At 44.9% G+C, this 22,729-nt stretch overlaps 1 protein-coding gene across 1 annotated transcript in view; it reads right to left on the bottom strand.

Moving 5' to 3' along the window:
* Positions 1 to 20,691: 20,691 nt before the first annotated feature.
* ALDH6A1 (aldehyde dehydrogenase 6 family member A1) overlaps positions 20,692 to 22,729 on the bottom strand; it is a 164,376-nt gene continuing 162,338 nt past the window's right edge. Inside the window, exon 12 of the mRNA XM_069637641.1 lies at positions 20,692 to 21,953. Within this exon, the coding sequence (XP_069493742.1) occupies positions 21,849 to 21,953 (105 nt within the window). The 3' untranslated portion in view covers positions 20,692 to 21,848. The remainder of the gene's footprint in view (positions 21,954 to 22,729) is intronic.

Genomic DNA, 22,729 nt, shown 5'->3' with positions numbered 1-22,729 from the left:
GGGAGCACCCGAAACTGGTAATGATCTTCTACAACAAACTGCAGAAACTTGCGGTGCCGTCGACGGATGGGGATGTGGAAATATGCGTCCTGTAAATCCAACCACACCAGAACCTCGTCCGGCTATACAGACCGAATTACTTCCTGAAGCGTGAGCATCTTGAACTTCAGGCGTTGCAGAGTCTTGTTCAATGACTGAAGATCCAGACTGGGTCGCCACTTGCCGTTGGGTTTCTTCTCCACAAAGTAACGGGAATAAACCCCTTGGCCTTTCTCGGCCATCGGAACCAATTCTATAGCATAAGTATAACCTCCTGCTGCAGGATGTGAAGGTGAGGTTGCACGGTATACACTGGAGGAATGGGAACCGGGGAACACTTGAACTCCAGGGAATGGCCTAGACACACCGTGTCCAACACCCAACGATGCAACGTAATCTTGCACCACTCGTCCACGTGCAGCGCTACCCTGCCCCCAGCAGAGTTCCCTGAAGAAAGTCATTGCTGTGGCTTAGCCGTCTCCCCTTGGAGGACTGTGCACCTCTCTTCCTGGAGGCATGAAAGTCCAGACTCTTCTGCGCCGACCTCCTATACCCCCGGGAGGAGTAACCAGACCGACCGTAATCCCGGTCTCTGGAGGAAGTAAACCAAGCATTTCCCCCAAAGCCCCACGGAACGGACGAAAAGAGCGCCCACTCTGCAACGCTCCAACGACTTAGCAGTCTCAGAGTCCTCCTTCATGCCCTTGAGGGCCCAATTACAGCTGCTCCCCCTCACAGGCCATGTCCAGAACTTTATAATGCACCTCCGGCTGAAATTCCGTTCACTTAAGACAGGCTTGTCGACACAGCACAACGCGTTGTTAATTGTTTAAAACCAGACTGTGCCAAGTCAATGGCAATGTTAATACTATGATTGGACGCTTCCTCCCCTTCGCGTACCAACAGCATGGCAACATTACAGTGTTCCTCCGGCAGATGTTCCAACAGAGGCGCTAGCCGATGCCACATCTCACGATCATAGCGAGCCATGATCGCCAACTAATTGGCTGCTTTCACCATCGTCGCCCCAAAGATCAACACCTTCTTACCGAAGGCATCCTGTCTCCTGGTGTCACTGTCCGAGGGGTAACATTTGTGCTGACTCCTGGCTTTCCGGCTAGCCGCCACCGCCGACTCAGGCGTGGGCTGCGACACTAAGCACTTTGTTGTAGAGTCCGGGGCCTTAAACTTCTTCTCCAGCCTCTGTTTGACAGCTGGTTCCGAGAAGGGATGTCGCATCGTGCGCAGGCCCTCCTGCCACACGTGGTCCAGTATAGGCACAGAGAACACAGCCTTCTGTCTCTTGCCCATGTGGTCAAACAGGAAGCACTCCTGCTCTTCCTCAGGCACCAACCCAAATTCCACACACGCCTTCGCCATCATGGTGTGGAACGCCCCAACATCATCGAGAGGAGACGGTTGTACCAGACTAAGAGGCTGTGCCACCTCACCGTCCAAATCCCACGCCAGATCCCTCAACGGCGACAAAGTAGACATGGTCTCCCTAGGCACACTGTCCGACTCAGAGTCCAGTAGGTCACCCTCTTCAGGATAGGGACGTGGACGATCTTCACTCCCCGGCAGAGGCACCGGCAACCCAGCCGTAGCCGCTGAACGCAGAGGAACACCTTCAGCGTTGACGACAGGCCCCACCGGACCCACATTCAGAGGAGGCAACCTGGAATCCAGCTGGCCCACCAAGGATTGCAGTGTGGACAGGATCTGGAGCGACAACATCGCCTGCGGATTCACCAGCGGGTAACTGGAAGGACCAGCCCCCCACACCCATCGAAGGACCAACACACTGCAAGCCCAGGCCCGACGGACCCAACACCAGCTCCCGTTCGTCCTCCACCTCCGATGATACTGAAAAGCAGCAGTCTCTTGATGTAGAAGAGTGTCGGGCATAAGCGCATCAAAAGCAGAAGACGTCCACGCACCACTCGTCGGCAGTAAGCTGTCCATATCCACCCTCGACGATGAGAACATCGGGCTTTTATCAAACCCAGTTGTCACCAGAGCCAATGACACAACCGCCGACGTCAACAGCATCGGAGCTGGCAGAGGAACAGTTGGCAAGGACGTCGTCAGAACCGCAACCTGCAGTGTAGATTTTCCAGGCAATCCCGCCTGCCTGGCCCCACTGGACCAGAGCTTAGAAGACTCCCTGCTAGAGGACGACCTGTGATGTTCCCCTGAAGAGGAGTGTTTTGACAAGTCTTTCTTGGCTTTCACCTGCGACACAGTCTTCTCGGGCCTACCTCCAGACCCCCGGGAATGGTCCGGCCGACCATGCTTTGATAAAGACACCCCCTTCGACAGGGGTTTACTCGAAGAGGAGCGACCACTCTTCCAGACCTCCGAACCAGGGACAGGACAAGACTTCTTAGCCAGAGGCCCAGTCGACACTGCACAGCGATGATCCGCTGCTTGAACAGGCATCCCAGACGACAGGCTTCGAACCGACCCCACCCCCGAGGCAGGGTAGGTACCTTTATTCAGCCAACACACCAACCGCCGATTGCGGTCCTTAAGCGTCTTCTGCGAAAACCCTTTACAGATTTCACAAGAATCAGCTGCATGATGGGGGTAAAGGCAATAGAGGCAGTCCATATGCCCGTCCCCCTCATACACCTTCAGTCCGCAAGTCGCACAGGGCCGGAACAGAGATTTCTTCGTTCCTAAAGACATCGCAAAATCCAATAGCACAAGCACGTGCAAAAACCACAACAAGCACAAGGTGATCCCAACACTTTGGAGACGGTTGAAATCTGAAGGGAACCCGCAGGGGCAGGGCTATTTATACCCTACATCCTATTGGTGGTGACTAAAGCACCCAAAAAGGACGTTAAAGGATAGTTCCGGGACTTTTTTTTAATTGTCCCTACGGTTCGGCCATGTGTTTTTAAGCATAAATCGGTAGATCGTAGAAAACTTTCCTATGGACCTTACCCGACTTTTCATCCATTAACGCACTCGAAATCAGCCGCCATTTTCTGATAATCCTATCATTTCCCCCCCATCGACCTGGCTCACCTGCTTTTGCGGCACTAAATCAAATCCCCCGCCCCTGAGCCTGACATCAGCAGATGCGTACCGCCCATTTCCCAACGCCAAAGCAAGTTTCGTGTCAACAATCGCTGCGCCTCAGCTAACGAGGACGCCTCTTTCCTCAATAAGTATAAACACACCGTTTCACAACACACAGCAGCAGATTTTCGATTCCATTACTCTCTCTGTGTTACTTTGAGTATTCTGTGACTCGTTTCTGTGCTCTGGTCAGCTACCTTCGCCGCTTCTAGGCCTTGTGAACACCTGTAGCATCTCTGTAAATTATTTTACTTTCTTTACCACACAATGGCTACAATAATGCCGTATATGTACGAGCCCGAGTACACCGAGGAAGAACTACTGGAAAGGCAAGCACGCGAAAACGATGGGGATTCGGACGGCAGTTGGGAGGACCAGTCAACGGATGAAGAGCCTGGACCATGTCGCATGGACGGCGTCTCCACCTGGTGCACGTGCAATCGGTGCGAGCTAATGCCAACTGAGGAGGAGAACTGCTGCTGCCGTGAAAATTCCGGGTGCTTGGCCTACATTTCGGAAGGCGAGCCAAGTCCGCAATGCATCACCGAGCTGCCAGAGTTCAGGGAAGCCTGCCTCTCACGGACCGTGTTGAGGATGATCATGGTGCTTATGCACGAACTTCGCGGCACTGTTCGTCCGCGTAATCCGAGTAACGACTAAGTATACTCTGGTTGTGATGTCAGTGATGCCACTACTATTTCATGGTCGTCTCCCACATATAAAATTACATCTACATATCATTCGAATGCATGTAAATTGGTTCCATATTGTGCATTTTCTAGATAGAAAATTTTTCAAAGCAGAATGACATTTTTTACCTGAATCGACAGTGATAAGAAAGTTTTGTCATTTTAATACAGTTTGCATCTTTCTTTTTCACAGGTGGTACAGGCTGGTGGCCTATCGTTGCTTCACTTGGTGGCTTCACGGGAGGCTCGGACACCGCGTTCGGAGAGTAATACCTGCCTGTGCGGTACTTGCCATTAGACATTTCCCCAGCGACAGTGGACAATACCGCGGATTTTCCCTGGATGTGCTGCAACCAGAACTTTACAATGTGTAATGTTTATTATTTATGTTCAATTGAAATTAAGATCTAAAATAAAACCCAATATATATTTTAACAATGGTTGTTTTGATTTTTTAAATGAATCTAGTGTGTCTCCATTGAATAGTCTTCCTGTGCCTTGTCTTGTCACACCACATGTCTCCGGCCAGCATCCTCCCTCACGCTGGCCGCCCACCTTCAAACCACATAACCGTTGAACCCATATGCAGCAGACATACATATGTTATTTTGCGGGTTGGCATCAAGCCTCCCGGCCTTGCCTCCTCCCCCAAAAATACTTACCACACCACTTTGTTCAAGCGTTGGCAATAAAAGGCCGTTGGATTTTATTGATACAAAACATGGTTATAGGTAAATAATCAATATAGTTGATCATAATAAATCATCCTTTTGGGCACCGGGTACAGAGATGACCCCCTCTGGCCCGTGCCGCCTTGCCACCACAGGCCAGCCTGCTACTGACTAACTGCCTAGGCAGCCAGGGTCTCCAGGGTGAACTGCACCCATATATTCTCCTGGGAGGGTGAGGTATTTATAAACTCACCCCCCTGCCTTCCATGTACTAGATCCTGCAGCCTGCCTCTTACAAGCAGTTAGATGGCCTCTCCTTGATGAGGCCCTGCTGCAAACGAGTCTTGTCTGCACGACCACCGCCCCAATCCACCCCCCCGCCCTATCAAAAGGCAGTTCGCACCAGGGTACTTGCGCTGGCAAGTGGAGCTGTCAGGGAGCGATAAAGGCCAAGAGGTGCCAAAGACCATGTACACTTCAAAGTGGTCTATAGAGCATGGGTCGTTGTTCCCATGTCTACCTCCAGACCCCGTGTCTCCAGCCAAGCATCCCCCCTCACGCTGGACACCCCCCTGCAAACTGCATAATGCCACGACATATACACGTCATTCATTCACAAACACACCCCTGTTTCAAATTCTTTATAACCCACTTCATATTTCTAATGAGAACTTCTTTGCGCTTTGCTAGTCAACCCGTGAAGGTGCTGGTTATCTGCTCTTCGTCTCTGTGAACTTCCGTGACCACTTCGAGGAAACTCGTCAGTTTGCAACCTGTGAACTGCTCCCTGTTCTACGACAAGAAACTACTCTGATCCCTGCATCTAACTGTTTGTTCGTCAAGGTAAGGCCATGTACCATAATCATTTTGCGTCCAATTTCTTTTCGTTCAAGACAGTACATGCAAGGAACTAGTCACATGTTCTGAGTTTAGTCAAATTATTTTTCTATTTTTTTAAAGTTATTCAAATACTTATCCGCATGTGAATAACGTGTATAGTTCCAAGAACCAAAACGAACCTTGCATTGAACCTTTTATGTGTCATTTAATTTTTTAACACATTGGTATTCATAGAGAATTGTTGATCTTTACTTTTCAGAACTTTCCACAATGCCTGCCTGTTCCATTGGCGGTTGCCCTTCGAAGACCCATAAAAAAATCTGAAGGTACTATAATGCATGTTTTCCCTAAGACAATAGATCAGATAAGAGAATGGGTCCGATATTGCGGATATCCACCGTCTGAGCTTGAAAGTAGAGTCCTAGAAGTCTTTGCGGACAAGAGGGGTGATCGATACCGCATCTGCAGCAGGCACTTTAGCTCAGACATGTACTCCACATCATTGCTAATAAAGAAGAACACACCGCGAGCGAAGCGAAAATTGCTCTCAACCGCTATTCCCACTCTATTCGTCCACATCCCTCCACTGGTGAGTCAAGTTTACGTATTTATCTCTCGGCCTTGCGGTAGTGTGTAGCATTAGCTAACAATAATTTCCCCATTTATGTATCCACTCAATATGAAGGCGGAAGATTCTCCATCCGTGTCGTTATTGCAGTCATCAGCCACTTCAAGCACCTATCGGGTAATCTTACTTAGCTATTCTGCCACTGACTTGTTTTAGGCATGTAAATCAATAGTTTTAATTTATCGTGTAATTATTTTACATAATGGTACACCCTTGTACTCGTCCTCTAGTCTTTGTTTTCAGTTATAATTATTGTTATCCAAAATAATGCAAGTACTGTCTTTCAGGGAGATGCTGAGGAGTCCAACGCATTGACGACAACCGTTGATGTCACTCAGATGCTCGAGGTAGGTTTCCGGACAGTTCCATCGATGGAGATCATCAGATCTTGCATTCTTGCAGCGTGATTGTTACACACAATGTTTCTTTCATTTTTAGCCATTGATATGTCCTTCTGTCGTCGCCCTCCTATGTGTCTTCTTTTTTCAATATTGTGTTCATTACTAATGAAAGTCCTATGTTTCTGTCAGGAAGGTCAGTAGACTCCTCTTCTTCCTGTGATACCCCAGACTCCCCTTCCTCCTCACCTTGAAGTCTCTGGCGTTGAATTGTCCTTAGTTCGAGTCTTCGCCCCTTTTTTTTGAAGATAGGGACAACCAAGGTAGGACGCCACAGTGACACCCTTTTGGGTGATCTGTGGCAACCCTCCTCGGGCGCAGTTATTCGGGGAAAAAGCCAATGGCACAAAAAACCCCGGAAGAGGCTGCAGTAGAAGGCGAGGAATCGGATGAACACGGTCCAGTTATCGAAGAAATTCCAGGAAGAATCGGGTAAGATCCAGATCAAAGAAAGTTCCAGAACAATAAAACAGAAGAGGGCTAGGCAAAGCAATCCAAATGGCAGGCAGAGGTCGGTGCACGGGAATCAACAGGAGGTAACTCTGGTACAGATTTAGCAGACAAGGGCTGGGCGAGGGAATCCACAAGACAGGCTGAGGTCGACTCCGGGATATCACTGATAGAAAAGAAGGAGGATAAGAGGAGGAACAAGAGTGGAGAAATCCTAACGGGGAGCAGACTAGAAAAGACGGAAAAAGAATAGAAGGAAAAACTCAAGACGGAAGGGAGGAAGGGTGATTAGATGGGAACGGAACCGACAAGGAGGAGAGGGCAAGAAGGAGGGGAAGAAAAACCTAGATGAAAGTTCAGAGCGAAAGAAAGGAAGAAGTGAAACAAAGAATACGGAAAGGAAATCTGTTGCTACTCAGGAAAAAGACAGCGGCGCAGGAACAGGACGAAAAACACTGTACGTTGCAACGCACCTGACCCCGGAAGTGAAGAGGCTTAAATACCGAGTTCAGGTACGCCGCAACGACAACTAGACCTGCACTGCACGCTCAAAATTTACGTGACGGAACCCGCTAGGGCGGGCGCAGCTTCCACTTCTTCCAAAGCCGCCAGTTTCCCTGCGGCGTGACAGTTTCAGGGAGTCGATGGAGCATTAGTCCAAGAAGAAGGGGGCGCATGCAGTTACGGGTCGGCGCAACAGCTTGCAGAAGTGTGCACCGCAGTTACACCCTCCCTTGATGTTCTTATGCATTTCGAGGTATGGATACTGACAGTTCGATCAAGCGAAATCATATGACGTGATTACATCCGCTATACTTCCTTCTTTATTAACGCAAGTACTATGTTTCAGGGAGATGACGGCGCTTCTTCTACAAGAACATCACCCCTAGTAGTTGATGCAGATCTCTGGGTGGTGACACTTCCAACGATCGAGCAAATCGAATCATATTTAGATATCCATTATTTATTTTAGACAACTGATCATTTGTGCAGGTCTATTTAGATGAGCCGTTGACGCCTGCACAAAGTTTATGTTCTTTTTAACAAAATAGAAAACCATACTAATGCAATTACTGTGTTTCAGGGAGTTACTGAAGCATCATCTTCAATAATATCATCAATGGAAGTCTATGAGGAGCCCGAGGTATGGATCTTGACAGTTCCATCTAACTAGATCAACAATGCGTGAATAATTGTCGTTTGAATGTTCTACACAAAGCGTTCATTCGTGTTTTGCTATTGAGATGTACGTGGGTATTGGTCCCCAAGTACATTTTGTGTTTTCAATATTATTATACACACTAATGAAAGTTCTATGTTTCAGGGAGTCGATGGAGCGTCAGTGCGGGATGGATGTGCTTATCATGAAAATATAGTCGTTGCAGCGCAAGAGGAAGTGGAGACATGCACACACGAGTCGGAGCAACAGCGTCCTGATGTTGAAGTTCGAGGCAAGAAAGTTTCAAAGAAAAGAAAGCAAAAGAAGGTTAGTGTCCTGGTCACTATATTATGTTGTTTTTCACTGTTAATAGTTCAATACTGTAAGTTGTGTTTAAACTGAACATCCCTTTTCCAATCTGTCCTCTAGTTGCGAGTGGGTGTACGAACTAGCTCTACACAGACAGTGAAGCGAACGAGAGATGTTGCTTGTCAAACCTTTTGGCAGGGACTTGAGATGCATCGTGCCAATGGGAAGAATATGAAGTGATCGACAACGGAGCTATACCACCACCAGCCATTGATAGTGAATGTCCTCCTGGTAGTTCGGATGCAGTCGGAGATCAATTCACAGAATCCACACCCGCAAAAACTAAGACCGCGAGAAAGTTGAAGAAATTGTTTTATTCACCCATCGCCGGAGAAGGAACAGATGTTGCAATGGAAGAGAATGAAGTGGACGACAATGAAACACCATCAATATCACTGAACATAGCGGAAGACGATATCAGAGATTCTACCTTTCATGTGAGTGACATGTCCTCAACGTTACAGGCCGAACCAGCTGGGATGCAGTGACAGTATAAGGAAAGAGGCCAAATTCATTGTATTCGATAGTTGTTTGATTGATATTATTATTCGGATGAAATGTGGGCATTCGGTTGGTGGGGAAGTATGTGGGGAGCCATTGATTAATGTGACTCGTGCAATTCGAGGCACTAACCTTAAAATACATGCCACCTGTACAAAATATCATCCTTTCTCATGGTCTGCACAACCCATGCTGGGGCAACTGCCAGCAGGCAATCTACTTTGTGCAGCGGCTGCACTTTTTAGTGGTTCAAGTTTTAAAAAGTTAGAGTCTTTCTTTCAGTTTGTGGGAATCTATTTCATTGCGAAAACTCAGTTCTACAAATACCAAACCGATTATCTATTTCCAGCCATTAGCGAAGCTTGGAGAATGGAAAAAATGTCTATAGATAGTACATTCGCGGGGAAACGGTTCAGGCTAGCCGGTGATGGACAGTGCGACAGCCCAGGATTTTCAGCCAAGTACTGCACCTACCACTTTCAGGACATGGAAAGTAAGAAAATTGTGAGTTCGGTGGTCGTGCAGGTGTCACAAAGTACATCCTCAGTGGCCATGGAGAAAGTTGGCTTTGTAGCATCATTGCCAGAACTACAATCGCGGGGAATGGTGATCGACCTGATAGCAATTGAAACGTGTCTGTCCGTGGCTAAGACACTGAGAGAAGAGTACAAAAATATAAATCACCAATTTGACGTTTGGCATCTTGCAAAAACAATCAATAAAAAAATGTCGGCTGCAGGTAAAAAAAAAAAAGATATGCAAGGTATTTCACAGTTGTCCAAGTCAATCAGCAACCATCTTTGGTGGAGCTCAAAAACATGTGGAGGGTCGTTGGAAATTCTACTGGAAAAATGGCGGTCAGTAATGCTACACTGTAGCAACGTTCACCGCTGGACCACAAACCAACATTTCCACAATTGTGAACATGGCCATTTGTCCACAGAGGAGGCACGGAAGAAGAAGTGGTTGATTCCTTCATCACCCACTCACAAAGCCATTGAAAATATTGTATTTGATAAAACTATAACAAGAGATTTGAGGGGACTCACGGAATTCTGCCACACAGGAGATTTGGAGGTGTTCCACAATATGTGCCTAAAGTACAGGCCAAAACGATTTCATTTTGGCATGGAGGGCATGATAAATCGGACTTTTCTAGCGGTCTTGGCACATAACCATAATGTTGGCCGTCAACAAAGTAGGACGACCGGAACTTTAGGGATGCTTCGCTACAATAAGGCCTTCACTAAAAGAAGTAAACAATGGGTGATCAAACCAGTGTTTGAGGATATGCAATATGAGTTTATTGAGAGACTTACTGTTGATGTCCTAGATAGGCACATACATTGAGTTGTGAACGAACCTGTGCAGGGGACAACTGCATTGCCACCCAACATTGCCTCTGTTCCATGTCCACCTAAAGCAGAGCTCATTGAGAAATACACATCACGGTTTAAATGATTGTAATTTGATTGTCTGTTCTCTCGAGTCTCCTCATGTCGCAGGCCCATTGAATATGTGTAGCTATGTATTGTGTAAATAAAAGTGATTGCTCTGCGAGTCCTGTGAGATGGCCTTACACTGAATGTAGCTAACTAGGAATGTGTGCTCGTTCAAAGTGAAGGTCAGCTGCTTTAATTTTTTGCTCGGGTGCCGGAATGGCCCACGACTCAGTATAAGGTTCTATTGTTATTTGACCTTGACAGGCCGGGACCATCCCGAAAGACTTCTTTTTGGGGGTGTGGGGCAATAACGTAAGAAACGATAATGAATATAATTTCAGAAACGAAAGCCATTTAATGTTCGTTCATTAGAAGAAATAACGTCGGCATAGAAGGAGTGGTATTTCAGGGCTGCCCTACGCACAGACACAATGGAAAATGCAAATATAATGGAAGTAACTCTTTAGATGAGTTTATACCGCAATTTAATTACTATACAGTAGCTTTAAAGACGGGTTAAGTTGTACTTGTTCGTTCTATGTGGCATATTGTTTTGTACCGCGCACTATCTTGAGGAGAACCATCTCCTTTTACGGAAGCACCTCAAAACCTTCCTCTTTGCTTCTGCTTTCTCTCTCCCTCTCCCCTGCTACAACTGGTCCACTGTCTGCGACCTCGGTCCTGGGCCCTTCCACTCTCCACCTGCACTGCCTCCCCGTCAACCCCCTGCACTGGGGGACTGTCTCAGTATCCTACAGCCCCCCCCCTTGACGTATAATACCCAGTTGCACTGTCCTAGCTATGAAATAATTTCCCAACCTAATATATAAAATGAATAATTTTAATACAGATCTGATGGTGAGACTAATTTCATTTTTTATGTTTTTAAAACAGGTACATCCTTCATTATTGTATGTGTCACGAGTACCAGACACCGGCGGATGGCTTTTACAACCGCCAGTTGCTTCTCCGCGTGAACAACATTACCACCCTGACCATTTTATGGGACGATCGCCAAGTACAAGTATGCCCTTACGCGGTACTAACGGCTAGATGCAACATACAGACCATTATGGTGGCCTAGTGCCTCGTTGTTGGAACAGCCATGCGATTATCAGTGCGACCGAAGAGCTTATTTTATCGTAAACCAACACCCTGTGTACTGCACATGAACATCGCTTGCCTCAAGACGAACTATTTTGGATCGAGAGCAAAGAAAAATGCAAATCGCTGAATATTCTCTAAACATTTGATGTCCAATAAATGTACTTTTCCAAATGTACAATCTTGCCGTTTGCTTTTAAACCACAGTTTCATATTCCGAATTGTGGCGCTGTATTTTGAGATGATCTAAGACCCTGTGTACAGCAAAGGAACATCGCGTGCCTCAAAACGAACTTTTTGGAATGTGAGCAAATAAAAATGCAAATCGCTGAATATTCTCTAAACATTTGATGTCAAATAAATGTACTTTACCAAATTTACAATCTTGCGGTTTGATTTAAAAGTACAGTTTCATATTCCGAATTGTGGCGCGCTGTGTTGTGAGCTGATCTGTGTTGGTTTACGGGTTCTGTGTGGAGTCGCGTAGAAGACCTGGGCGCGTTTGCCTACGCAGCACAGTCACGTCACGGATAGAGGCGGGGAATATGAATGTTTTGATAAAGTCTGTTTCAGGGGCGGGGGATTTGATTTAGTGCTGCAAAAGCAGGTGAGCCAGGTCGATGGGGGGAAATGATAGGATTATCAGAAAATGGCGGCTGATTTCGAGTGTGTTAATGGATGAAAAGTCGGGTAAGGTCCATAGGAAAGTTTTCTACGATCTACCGATTTATGCTTAAAAACACATGGCCGAACCGTAGGGACAATAAAAAAAGTCCCGGAACTATCCTTTAATAAGACACTGAAGTTTCAAAGTTTTCCATAGGAAAAAGCTAAGTTAAAATGACCGAGGTTCCCAGCCTGACGACGGGGAATATTCACAGCATGTGAATCCATGAAAGATCCAATGCTGGAGAAATATAGTAATTAACTCCCTAATGTCGGTGCTTACCCACTGAGAAATCTGTATGCACACTTCAACTCTTGGGCAAATTCTCTTGGAAATAGGTCTTCTCCACACACAATATTGTATGCAGCTTTATGGTCTCTTGTGGGTTTTTCCGTGTAGACAAACTTATTGAAATGTCTGTATTATAAGTAGATCATTTATTGTGGTGTTGGACATTCTCTCCTGAGTTTTACATATTTTTGGGAAGGGCTGGACCACCATTTGGCATACTCCATGTTATTGACATCATTCCTTATTCCAAATAAGGACATCATTTGTCCGTACAATTCCAGATGTTCCCACGCATATTTCACATTTTTGTGATAAGGGGGGGGGGCATACAATCCGATGGCTTTTATTTGTTTTGTGGGGTCTTTGATTAAACTCTTTGGTTCAAAGACACAGGAAAGGTAGATCACAAGAGTCCACTCTCCCTCAGAGTAAGAGTTACTGCTGGAACCCCATTCCCTGTTGTCGTCTGGGCCCTCTCTACTATTCTGATTTTGGGAATGCCTTCTAGATGCACGGGACGCTGGCTCTTCCCCTTTGTTCTTTTATCTGTGAATCCTCAAGGTCATTTTTTGAGGATCCCCATTTATGGGTCCGATAATGGCGAGTTTCTTACTAAGAGAGTTGACGGTCTCTTCCACTAGATGGCCTAGAAGAGTCCTCCAAGTCACCCTGTTGGGAAGAGTCTTTTAAAATACCCTTCCTGGGGTGATGATTCGGTCTTTCTATCTCAGTTAAGAGGGCTATATGATTTTTCTGAAGAATAATTTTCTGCAGTTCTAGGTCCCTCAATCCCTCTCGATATATTTTTCCTCAGATCCTGATGTCTTGATTTCCATTCCAGTCCACTCCTGGCATGCTGAAGGCCCCCTATCCCACTTCTTACTGTTAAGGGCGAGAATTCAACTAGGTCTCATGAGAAATGCTCTCTTTCTTGATCAGAAATATTTGGGAGAGAAGGTGGATGTGAGATACCTCAGTTCCTTGTTTTTTTTTTTTAAAAAGGATTCAGGCATTACATCCAGCATGCTCATGGGAAGTTTTAGGTAGGTGGAGCGAGTCCTTTGGATCACAAGACTAAGCCCCTCTCAATGTCCAAAGCACCCGTCATTTGTGGTTGAATGCTGGGTGGTTGTAAGGCTTTCTTGCAGTCCCTTACTTCCTGGCATAATTTTTTCCATCCTGATCATTTTCTGCTTAAAGTAGACTAATTGTTCTCTGAACACACACACACCTGATTAGCGTTCAGAATTTTGCTCTGGCAAGTTAAAAAGTCAATTTTAGTTTGCAATTCTGGTTGTAAAAATTCATTCTCATGCTGGCAAAATTTGATTGCACCGATTTAGGATTTTTCTTCGGTCAGTGCAGCATTTAATTTTCTCCATTTGCTTCAATAGGTCTTTTAGGTGCAAGTTTTCATATTTTACTGTGGCTAGTTTTTGGGAAGAGACTAGGCTCCTACCCTCGTTTGCATGTGCCCAGTTTATTTTTTGAATTAGTCGCATTCTCTCATGGATTTAAGCATCACATTCCTGCATAAGCTGATCTGCCTATTTTTATGACACTAAAGTTATGATTAATTTGATGCAATTCAGTTATGGGCTCAACTTCTTTAGAATTAGTTTGCTATTTTTACGTTTTAATCCCAGAATGTGTTTCAGTGTCATAATATTGTCCAACAGGCCATTATTACATGCAGATTGGCCATTATATTTTCCCTGCAGTTTATTTTCGGCTTCCATAACACTAATTGTAGGTGTCCTGTTGACTAAAAAAAAAATTTAAAAAAAGTGTTTCTTTGTTCTAAGACTTGCTCCTCAGAATATTTCTGAGCTGCTCTTTGGCATGGTTTAATCTGAGCATCCGTGTCTGCTAACATGTTAACCAACTGAAGGTGAAAATACAGGTCTGTGGAGAGGCATATCTGTTTAAAATGCTGTTCTTTTGTTCCTTCCAGTAGCCCTATATGGCTTATGTAGAGACTGATTTAAAGGGTGCATTTCATCACAAATATTTGAACCCACAGGTGCATCTCTTTCCATAATTTCTGTCTTCCATACTTCAATATAAGTGGCTTCCCAACCCCCCTTTGAAAGAGCAGGGCTTTAATCACAAGCATTTCTATATCAGACATCTCTTTGCTTAAATGTAGCAACCTACCTCCAAAATTCTCGCTACACAGAAAAATGAACTTTTCTTACTCGTTTTACCACTGTCACTTGTAACTCTAAATTCATACCTTAATCTTTTTCTACACAATTGCTCTAACGCTATACTTCTGTGCATACCTTTCTATCTCTTTGTGATGCTGTTTCATCAACACCATGTAATACGAAGCTTCAATGCACATTCAAGATATCGGCACAACTAGAGTTAAAAAGGTTTGTGCTACAATGACACTAGCAATCTCAGAAATCAAAATCATATTGTGCTGCGACCTCCAATTTGTACGATTTATTCGAGCAACATCTAGTTTGGTGGAATTTTCCATCCACCCCCTAGATTAGGCGTGCACAATATCTATTTAATATAGTTATTTTTCTGAACCTGGGACACCAGTTTAACAGTGTCTATTCTCTACAGCCTCCTTGCCCTTTTGAGACCAGAAATATGACGGTTGCCCAGAAGGTCTACTTATGCAAATGGTTGAAACAGGTTAATCTGATAACAGTATTGGATTTCGACTCTGTGGTCCGAGCTCTCTAACATCAATCTACAGTTCAATGCAGCACTTAAGGGGACATTTGAGGAATGGGCTATGGGGACAAAATTGGATACATCGGTTGCTCTGGCTGACTGTCATCGAACTATCTGGTGTTTAAATCTTACCCAGCCATGGAGACTTATCTGGATTACCCGGTGAGCATGAAGAAGAAATCTCTTTATACCAAGTTTTGAAAGCCATTCTCCCACTTGCAAAATTTACTAGACACTGTAGAACGGGATCAACTGCTTTCTGCCAAGTATGCCCCACCCTGGTGGAAGACTAACTGCACTTTATGATGGCCTTATCATTGTACAAAACCCCTGAGACGTAAATGGCTGAACCCTTTACTGAGTTTAGCTGAGATCAACAATATGCATGAGGCTCTCACAGCTATGAAAAAACGTGCAACACTATTTTCATTAAATGCTGTTTCTATGTTTATATTTGCTGCCCTTAAGAAACGGGAGAACGTTTTAAATAAATGTGTAGTTAATCAGGCCTTCACGCTGAGGGGGTCTTGCTGTGCTTGTTCAAAGGGTGACTTGCCATGTATTCAAGCCTATATGGCATACATTACTCACCGTAATCGTATTTCTGGTGTGTGCATCTGCTTAGATTCACATGCTCTGCATAGTCCAACATCTAGTGGAAGTCGCAGAGTATTACAAGATTTGTTTTCAAGACAGTTGCCAAGACAGTAGCCTGCATCTCCAACACCAGCCCTTCAGCAGCAACAGGGCAGGTTGAAAGGTCACATGTGCATTTCAGATTGCATATTAGAACTTTGTGTTCCAACAGCTAAGTGGGCTTTTTAATTCTGCACCTTCATGTCAAAAACAGAATAACAATATTACCTTGGCAGTCTGGAAGCACATTAAGCTGTAGATATAAGCTGTGTCTGGTAATGACATGGTGGCTACCAGGATCACACAATTACACAGCCCCAATATTTGGATGTCATATTAGAGTCAGTGTGTGGCGCATGCTTTATGGCCCGGGTGTCTCCACAAGAGCGAAGCAGGACAATGCCCAGGAAGCTTCTCTTTGGATTCCCCCCCCCCCCCCCCCCGACCTCCCCTCCCCAAGAACTGCAGACACCTTCACAGCAGGACAGCTCCCTGCCAGGTACCCTGTGAACCTGTGCTACACAGTGTCCTTACCAAAAAAAATATGTCCCTTTCACACCATGGTCCTGATAACTGGAGTACTTTTGAAGACAGCAGAAATCAAAACGGCTCAGAAACACAGTCAATCAGGCCACATCAGTGAAAACAGAAGGCTACAAGGCAATGGCAAGCTCTTCTCCCTACCCATCCCAAGGGCACACTTAGGTTGACTAGCTGGCTTTACCAGACATATTGCAATTGAGACACTGATACCAAAGACCCTGATCAATGGAAGTATCCAAACCCTGCAATCTTCCTCTACAGCCTTCCTGGCTGGTAGGTGCAGAAATAAAGGGCTCACCTGGCACATTGAGATCCTGGATTGGTCTCCCAACAGCCATTAGTAAAGAGGCAGCCCTTGAACCAATTTCCCAGGTTTGAGCCAAGAGCTAGTTGCATCAGGCCCTTGAAGAACACTGTTGATTTGGTCAATCCCTTGAGGGAATCACCTAGATGTGGTGCAGAGGGGGAGGGAAGAAAAAAAATAAATTAAAAATTCTACTCAACTTCTTCAGTGATCTGGATAAGAACTCTAAGGAGGTTTACTATGGACCCCAGTAACATTATACTCAATGTCGAGAAGCCCAAGGAGTTAAGGGAGGCGCTCAAAAATAACATCTTGGCCTGGCTACATCAAAGTGGGCCAAAACTGCATTAGAACTCAGGCCTAGAGTCCTCCGGAGGGTGCAGATTAGTAGATGGCACTCTTTGGGCAACACAGACTGCATTGTTTTAGGATGCATTGAAAGTAACCTACTCCTTTTGAACCAATGTTGACGTCTGCAGAATATGTCTTCCCATACAAAACTAAGAATTATTCTGAAGTGACATTTATGTAATTTGTAGGAACTAAAGATGTCTATTTTTTGCTTCTTTAATATTGGCTGATCATGCCGTTTGGCTCATGTTATGTTTGTGTTGGTTGTACGTTTTGTTAGTGCACTGAGGCCAATTAGCAGGTTGCACTTATTCAAGTAATAAACAAAACTTTAACTGGTAGATCTCCCACCTTACCCACCATTGCTTCTAAGCTTTCTCTGGGCCCACTACAACTCCTTATGTATGCCTTGTGACAACATTCTAAACAGAGATCACAAGTGTTTGCTGCTGAAAAATACCTTTGACCTCGGATACCCACCCAGAAACCCACTTTATGCAGCTTACAAAGGAGAAAGCAGAAGTACTGTGGAGAAGCGAGAAAAAAAATGGTTCAATCAGAAAAAATGTCCCCAGGAAAATATTGTCATGTCAAAATGAAGTCATAGAAAAGTAGTTTTAAAAAATGTAGTCATTCAATACAAGCAATGCAAAGTGAAAATGTTGCCAATGATAAGGTTGCCAAAAAAGCTATTTTTAGATACACAAAAGTAAATGGCTGTAACCTTAAATATCAACCCAACGTCTAACGAAAACTAAAAATCACCCTAACTCCATTCCTAAACCTTTCCCCAACTAATTACAACCCTCATCTTACAGAATGCTAACCCTTCAGCATGCTAAAGCATCATTTGCATGCTACTCAATACAAAGCGAAATAGAAAATGAACAGTGAACCCATCTCTAAACCCATCACCGGCTCGCCACAAAGTACATAGCCCCTGCCCAAACCCTTGCTCTAATACAGACTTTAATCTTACCCTAACCTAAAGGCAACTCTACTGTTTACCCTGTTTTCTTTACCCTAAATACTAGGTTTTTCATGGTATGGTATTCAATTTGGTATTGTAAAGCACCTATACACATGCAAGTGTTCAAAGCACTCCTAACTGCTATCCTACGTCAACATCACCAGCCTTATCCCTTTAACATTTAACTAAACCATCACTCTATTTGCCCTAGCCTTACCATAACCCCCTACCCTAAAACCTAATCTACCCTACCGACTAACCAAACCCCCAACATCTTGACCCTAACCCCTATCCTAACCCTAACCCTAAACCAGGCAATCACAAGCCCACTAAACCCTCCTTAATGCTAACAATTACCATGGTAGTACTGCATTTTGGGCTACCTTTCAACTGCATCAATTGACTACTGTTTGCATGGCATTATTTTCACTGCAGAGGTATTTTCATCACAACGTTTTTAGTGACATTTTTGTGGACTACATTTTCATTGGATACCAAAAATAATGTTATAACACTACAAGGGTGAGTCAACTGAGAAAAATAAACTGCATCAGGCATCCGACCTGAATGATTCAGAGAAAGGGACTGGGGTGAAGGAGCCTGTGGGTGGAGTCTAGGGCAGAGATTGAAATGAAGATTGAATAATCAAGAGCTAAAGGCAGCTCCTGGGTATCCAACATTAACCAGTGGCCAGGAGCTACCACTGCACAGTGAGGAGCCTAGAACATTGCGTTCTGCAAATCCAACGTCCATATAAGATGCAAACAAAATATTTGTTTCCATTATTTAGGGTCCCTTAGGATTTTAATGATGTACAGATGAACCCTCATGCTAATGTGTACATTGGTACAAAAGCACAAATTTAGTGTCACATTGGCTCTCAGTGCAAACTGATGCACAACATGCCTAAGTAGCTCATGATATGGCGTCAAGCAAACCAGGCTCGTCAAGGTTCCAAGCAGGAGCTAAACAGCTCCCAGCTCCTCTTAATTTCTAACCCCATAGGGTGTGGCTGTGCTCCATCTACCTCTGTGTGTAGTGACCCGGCCTTTGGTTACGTTTGACGTTCAAGTATCATTGTACTTCCTGTTGTGCACAGCATACAGGAGAAAAAGAGAACGAAAAAGAAGAACACGAGAGAGAGCGCGAGAGAGAGACTTCTCAGACCCACTTGGACACAAAACTCAAAAGCTTGAAGAGAACCCAAGGGAAAAAACAAAACGCCCCAAGAACAAGGCTGCTGCACCAGAATGCAAACTGAAAAGGGAGCAGCAAAACAGAAGCCTTCTTAAATACTTGAAGGGGGGTGAGGGGGCACTGGGGAGTCCCAGCTCCGGGGCCCCCCGGTGACTAGCTAAACCAGAGATTAGCCAAAGGGAACAACTGATATAAAGGGTCAATGGGAGCCCATAGGAACTTCACAACATGGGAGGCTGTTCTATAGAAAGCAAGCCGGTGCAGAGGAGGGTGAAGGGTGTTCGGTCGAGAGCATAGGAGGTGAGCCAAGAGACCACAGAGTAGGGTGTAACAGGTGGAGGAAACTATTGGAATATAGAGAATGAAGGTAGGGTGCTGCATCTGAGAGGTTGGGACCAATTGAGTTGAGAGTGAGACTGGAGGCAAGGGGAGAAATTGGGAGGGTTAAGAACAGGTGCGAGTCAGGCTGCAAATGTGTGTGTGCATTTGTATCCATGAAAGAGACAGAATTGAGGTGTAGTGGTGGGGATGAGGAGTGAGAGCGAGCTAGAAGAGCGAGGAGAATCTATGGAGTTACCCATTGAAAGGAAACGCACAGAACCACCACCGAATCTGTTAGGTCCCTTAGAAATTCCCTGAGGGAGAGACTTCAATAACATAGCCTTTAGGCCCCCCGTGTGGTAAAGGATGGATCATCTGGCGATAGTTCACCAACATTTGAGAACCATTGCAGTGAATAGGAAAGAGATTATGGAGGTGGGAGACCCTTGAGGGTCACAGTAAAGAGGATACCCATTTTCTTTTCTAACCAAAAACGAATTATTCATTGGTGAGATTCGTGCAGCACAGTATCACACCTCATGCCTTGCATCTGCAGGAGGGCGGCTTCTCCCCAATACCAGGTCACATGATTTCCAACCTCAGCCATCCTTGCTTGCCAAGGTTAGGAACGTATGAAAACTCCCTTCATCTACAGTATCAGTGCTTACACTTAATTCAAAAGGACCTGTACTACACACCTCCCCATACACAGGTCCTATCATTCACTTCCAACCCCCCGGAAAAAAGCCTCCACTCATTCCCAGTTCCAGAAGGTTTGCAACCCCCACAAACTGCCTAGTTTATAGAAAAGAAACTATTACAACAGAGAACTGATTTTCTTTTTTTTTTTTTTTTTAAAGAGAACAAATTCCAGTCAGTTCATAAAACAAGCATATTTCAAACATACAAAAAGTCATACAGAAAATCTATTACGAAGGAAAAAAAAAAGCATCTTCGCCAAAGGGATTCATTATCAATCCAATTAACAGAGGGGAACAACTTCACTAGGCAACATCCTAAGAACATAAACATGAAGGACAGTGCAAAATCAAATGTCTAGATGTTTCCTTAATGACTTTAATTTTGCAAAATCTACAGGATGATTCTTCCAGAGTAATCATTCCCCTCCTATGAAGGACCTCCTTAGTAAGTAATAACCATCAAATACGGCAGAATTACACTCATGTTTAAAATGGCTCACAGAGGACCATCTGTGGAAATGCCACAGAGTCTCAATCCAATCTGTATCGTAAAAAAGATGCGTTAGTAAATCAAGGTCTCGGTGTCCACATCCAGCTTACACAAGGCTACTCGTAGAAGAAAGAACTAGTCGCACATACAGATTTACCAGTGATTTATTGTTCAAAGTGTAAAGTAGAAAACCCAACCGGCTGACTCAGTGCAGCTAAACCTCAATCATCAGAGCAGAAACTGCACCAAGAGCCTGCGCCAAAGTTCTCTAGACCATGATAGAGGATTGCTCCAGAAAGGCTGGTTATATACACACACACACACATCTTTGCCAAAGACATTTCCTGATTCTCCAGTACGTTCATGGCCTCAGAATTTGTGAGAAGAACGCAGTATGAAAAGGAATATATTAGTGTATTATGAAATGGGAGAGCTCCACTGGGGCTGCCGTTTCGCAAGTTACAGAAATCTGCAAACGATGGGAGATTAAAAAAAGTTAAGCTTAAGTAATTCGGGCCCATGATTGGTGTCAATGTATGCTCCATCAGCATCAGGCAACTTCAAACCAATGACAGAAGCTAGCTGCATTAGATCTGCGCAGCTTAGTTCGAGCAGCGCTGGCAGATCACAGCCACAATGTGAATCTATAGTCTGTCCGCAGAGAAGCAAGTGAACTTTGGCTCCAGCCTTCTTTGAATCTCTTGTGCTAGAAGTTCCAATGAGATGGCAGTTAAACTTACTGCAGCATTGACCTCCCTTCATGCCCAACCCTGGATACTGTCTAAAAGGACAGTGTAGGCCTGATGATGCAAAAGAGTACATACCAGAAAAAAGGCTCAGGCTGCTTGCTTTGGCATCACATATAGGTCTGACCACCAGTAGGATTCAGAGATGCAATGGATGTACAAACATGAAGACCAGATCACAATCAAAGTGAGGAAGATGCTCTAGTAGAGGTCCTGAAATTGCTTCATCTAAAGTAGACCGTGTCCGCAAGGCAAAGCCACACACATCAGCAGGACAATGAGGTTTCCAACTGACCCAAAAGCCAAGTGCGAGTCCTGCTTTGCTGATGCAATGTGCCCTGGCACATGCAAGCCAGTCCAGAGTGCAGATAAGAGTATAGGCAATCTAAGGATGTCATGATGTAGGGGCTGCTGAAATTAATGAGGCGTTGCATAGAGAACGGACAGGATGCCACAACTAAGTGATGACCAGCTGAGATAGTCATATTGCAGGTGACACACTGTCCGGGAGAGGCTTGTACCAGCCACAGTAGAAAAGATTAATCCGTCCATGATGGTTAGCGACCCATAGTGGGCATTACAACTGCAGGGCTAGTAACTGTTGCATCTTCCTCTTTCCATTGGGAGATCACGGTCTTCAGGTGGGTGTAGAACTGCACGCCCTGCAGAAGGGACAGAAATCTCAAAGGTTAATGCATGTAGAGGCACAGCAACTATGTTCAGCTTAGCAACAGCATGGCAATAGTTTACAGCCTAGGGCTTCCCTGTCCACAGATGCATTGATCCGGCACTGTACAGAATCCTCAAAACAAAAAGGTGAAAACGTTACTGTGTGTGCCTTTTCAGAAAATGTACGCAGCATTTTGGAAAATCGGTTTCTGTTGTGTTGGAGGTATTCTCATAATTCGTTAGTCCTAAAATTCCTTCAGGTAATAAAAACACGAATTACTGCCTGCACGGTCTGCTGGGAAACATATGCCAACACTTATATTTAGGGCCTTAGTTTACCCTTTGCAACATTCATTCTGGAGGCCACCTTTCAGCGTTCTGCTTTGCATCACCCTTCTTCTATCCTGACATTTTCTTCCTTGCTCAACAGCTCATCACGAGAATTACAATAGGGTAGAAAAGATACAGGAGGAAACCTACTTGATTGAAACAGTTGGTTAGGCAATCTTTGAGAACCACATCCACCAATCGCCCACAGAAAGTGAGCCACAGATTCTAACTGTCTAGCAACAGGGCATTTGTACACAGGATACAGATTAAGATACACTACAAAAGGAAGTTTGAAAAATGTGTTGCAACCTACAGTACCACCAGGTTCTTCAATGGTCTTTCTATGTACTCCCCAGACCACCAGGAGTGTGTTATCACACTATAAGCCTGTTCCCTACCATACCCAAGAAAAAGCCATGCTGCCATCCTTCAACCCGTT

Source organism: Ambystoma mexicanum, chromosome 14, assembly GCF_040938575.1.
Source record: "Ambystoma mexicanum isolate Mex_15411 chromosome 14, UKY_AmexF1_1, whole genome shotgun sequence".
Taxonomy (NCBI): domain Eukaryota; kingdom Metazoa; phylum Chordata; class Amphibia; order Caudata; family Ambystomatidae; genus Ambystoma; species Ambystoma mexicanum.
This window is presented reverse-complemented; position numbering and strand designations above follow the sequence as displayed.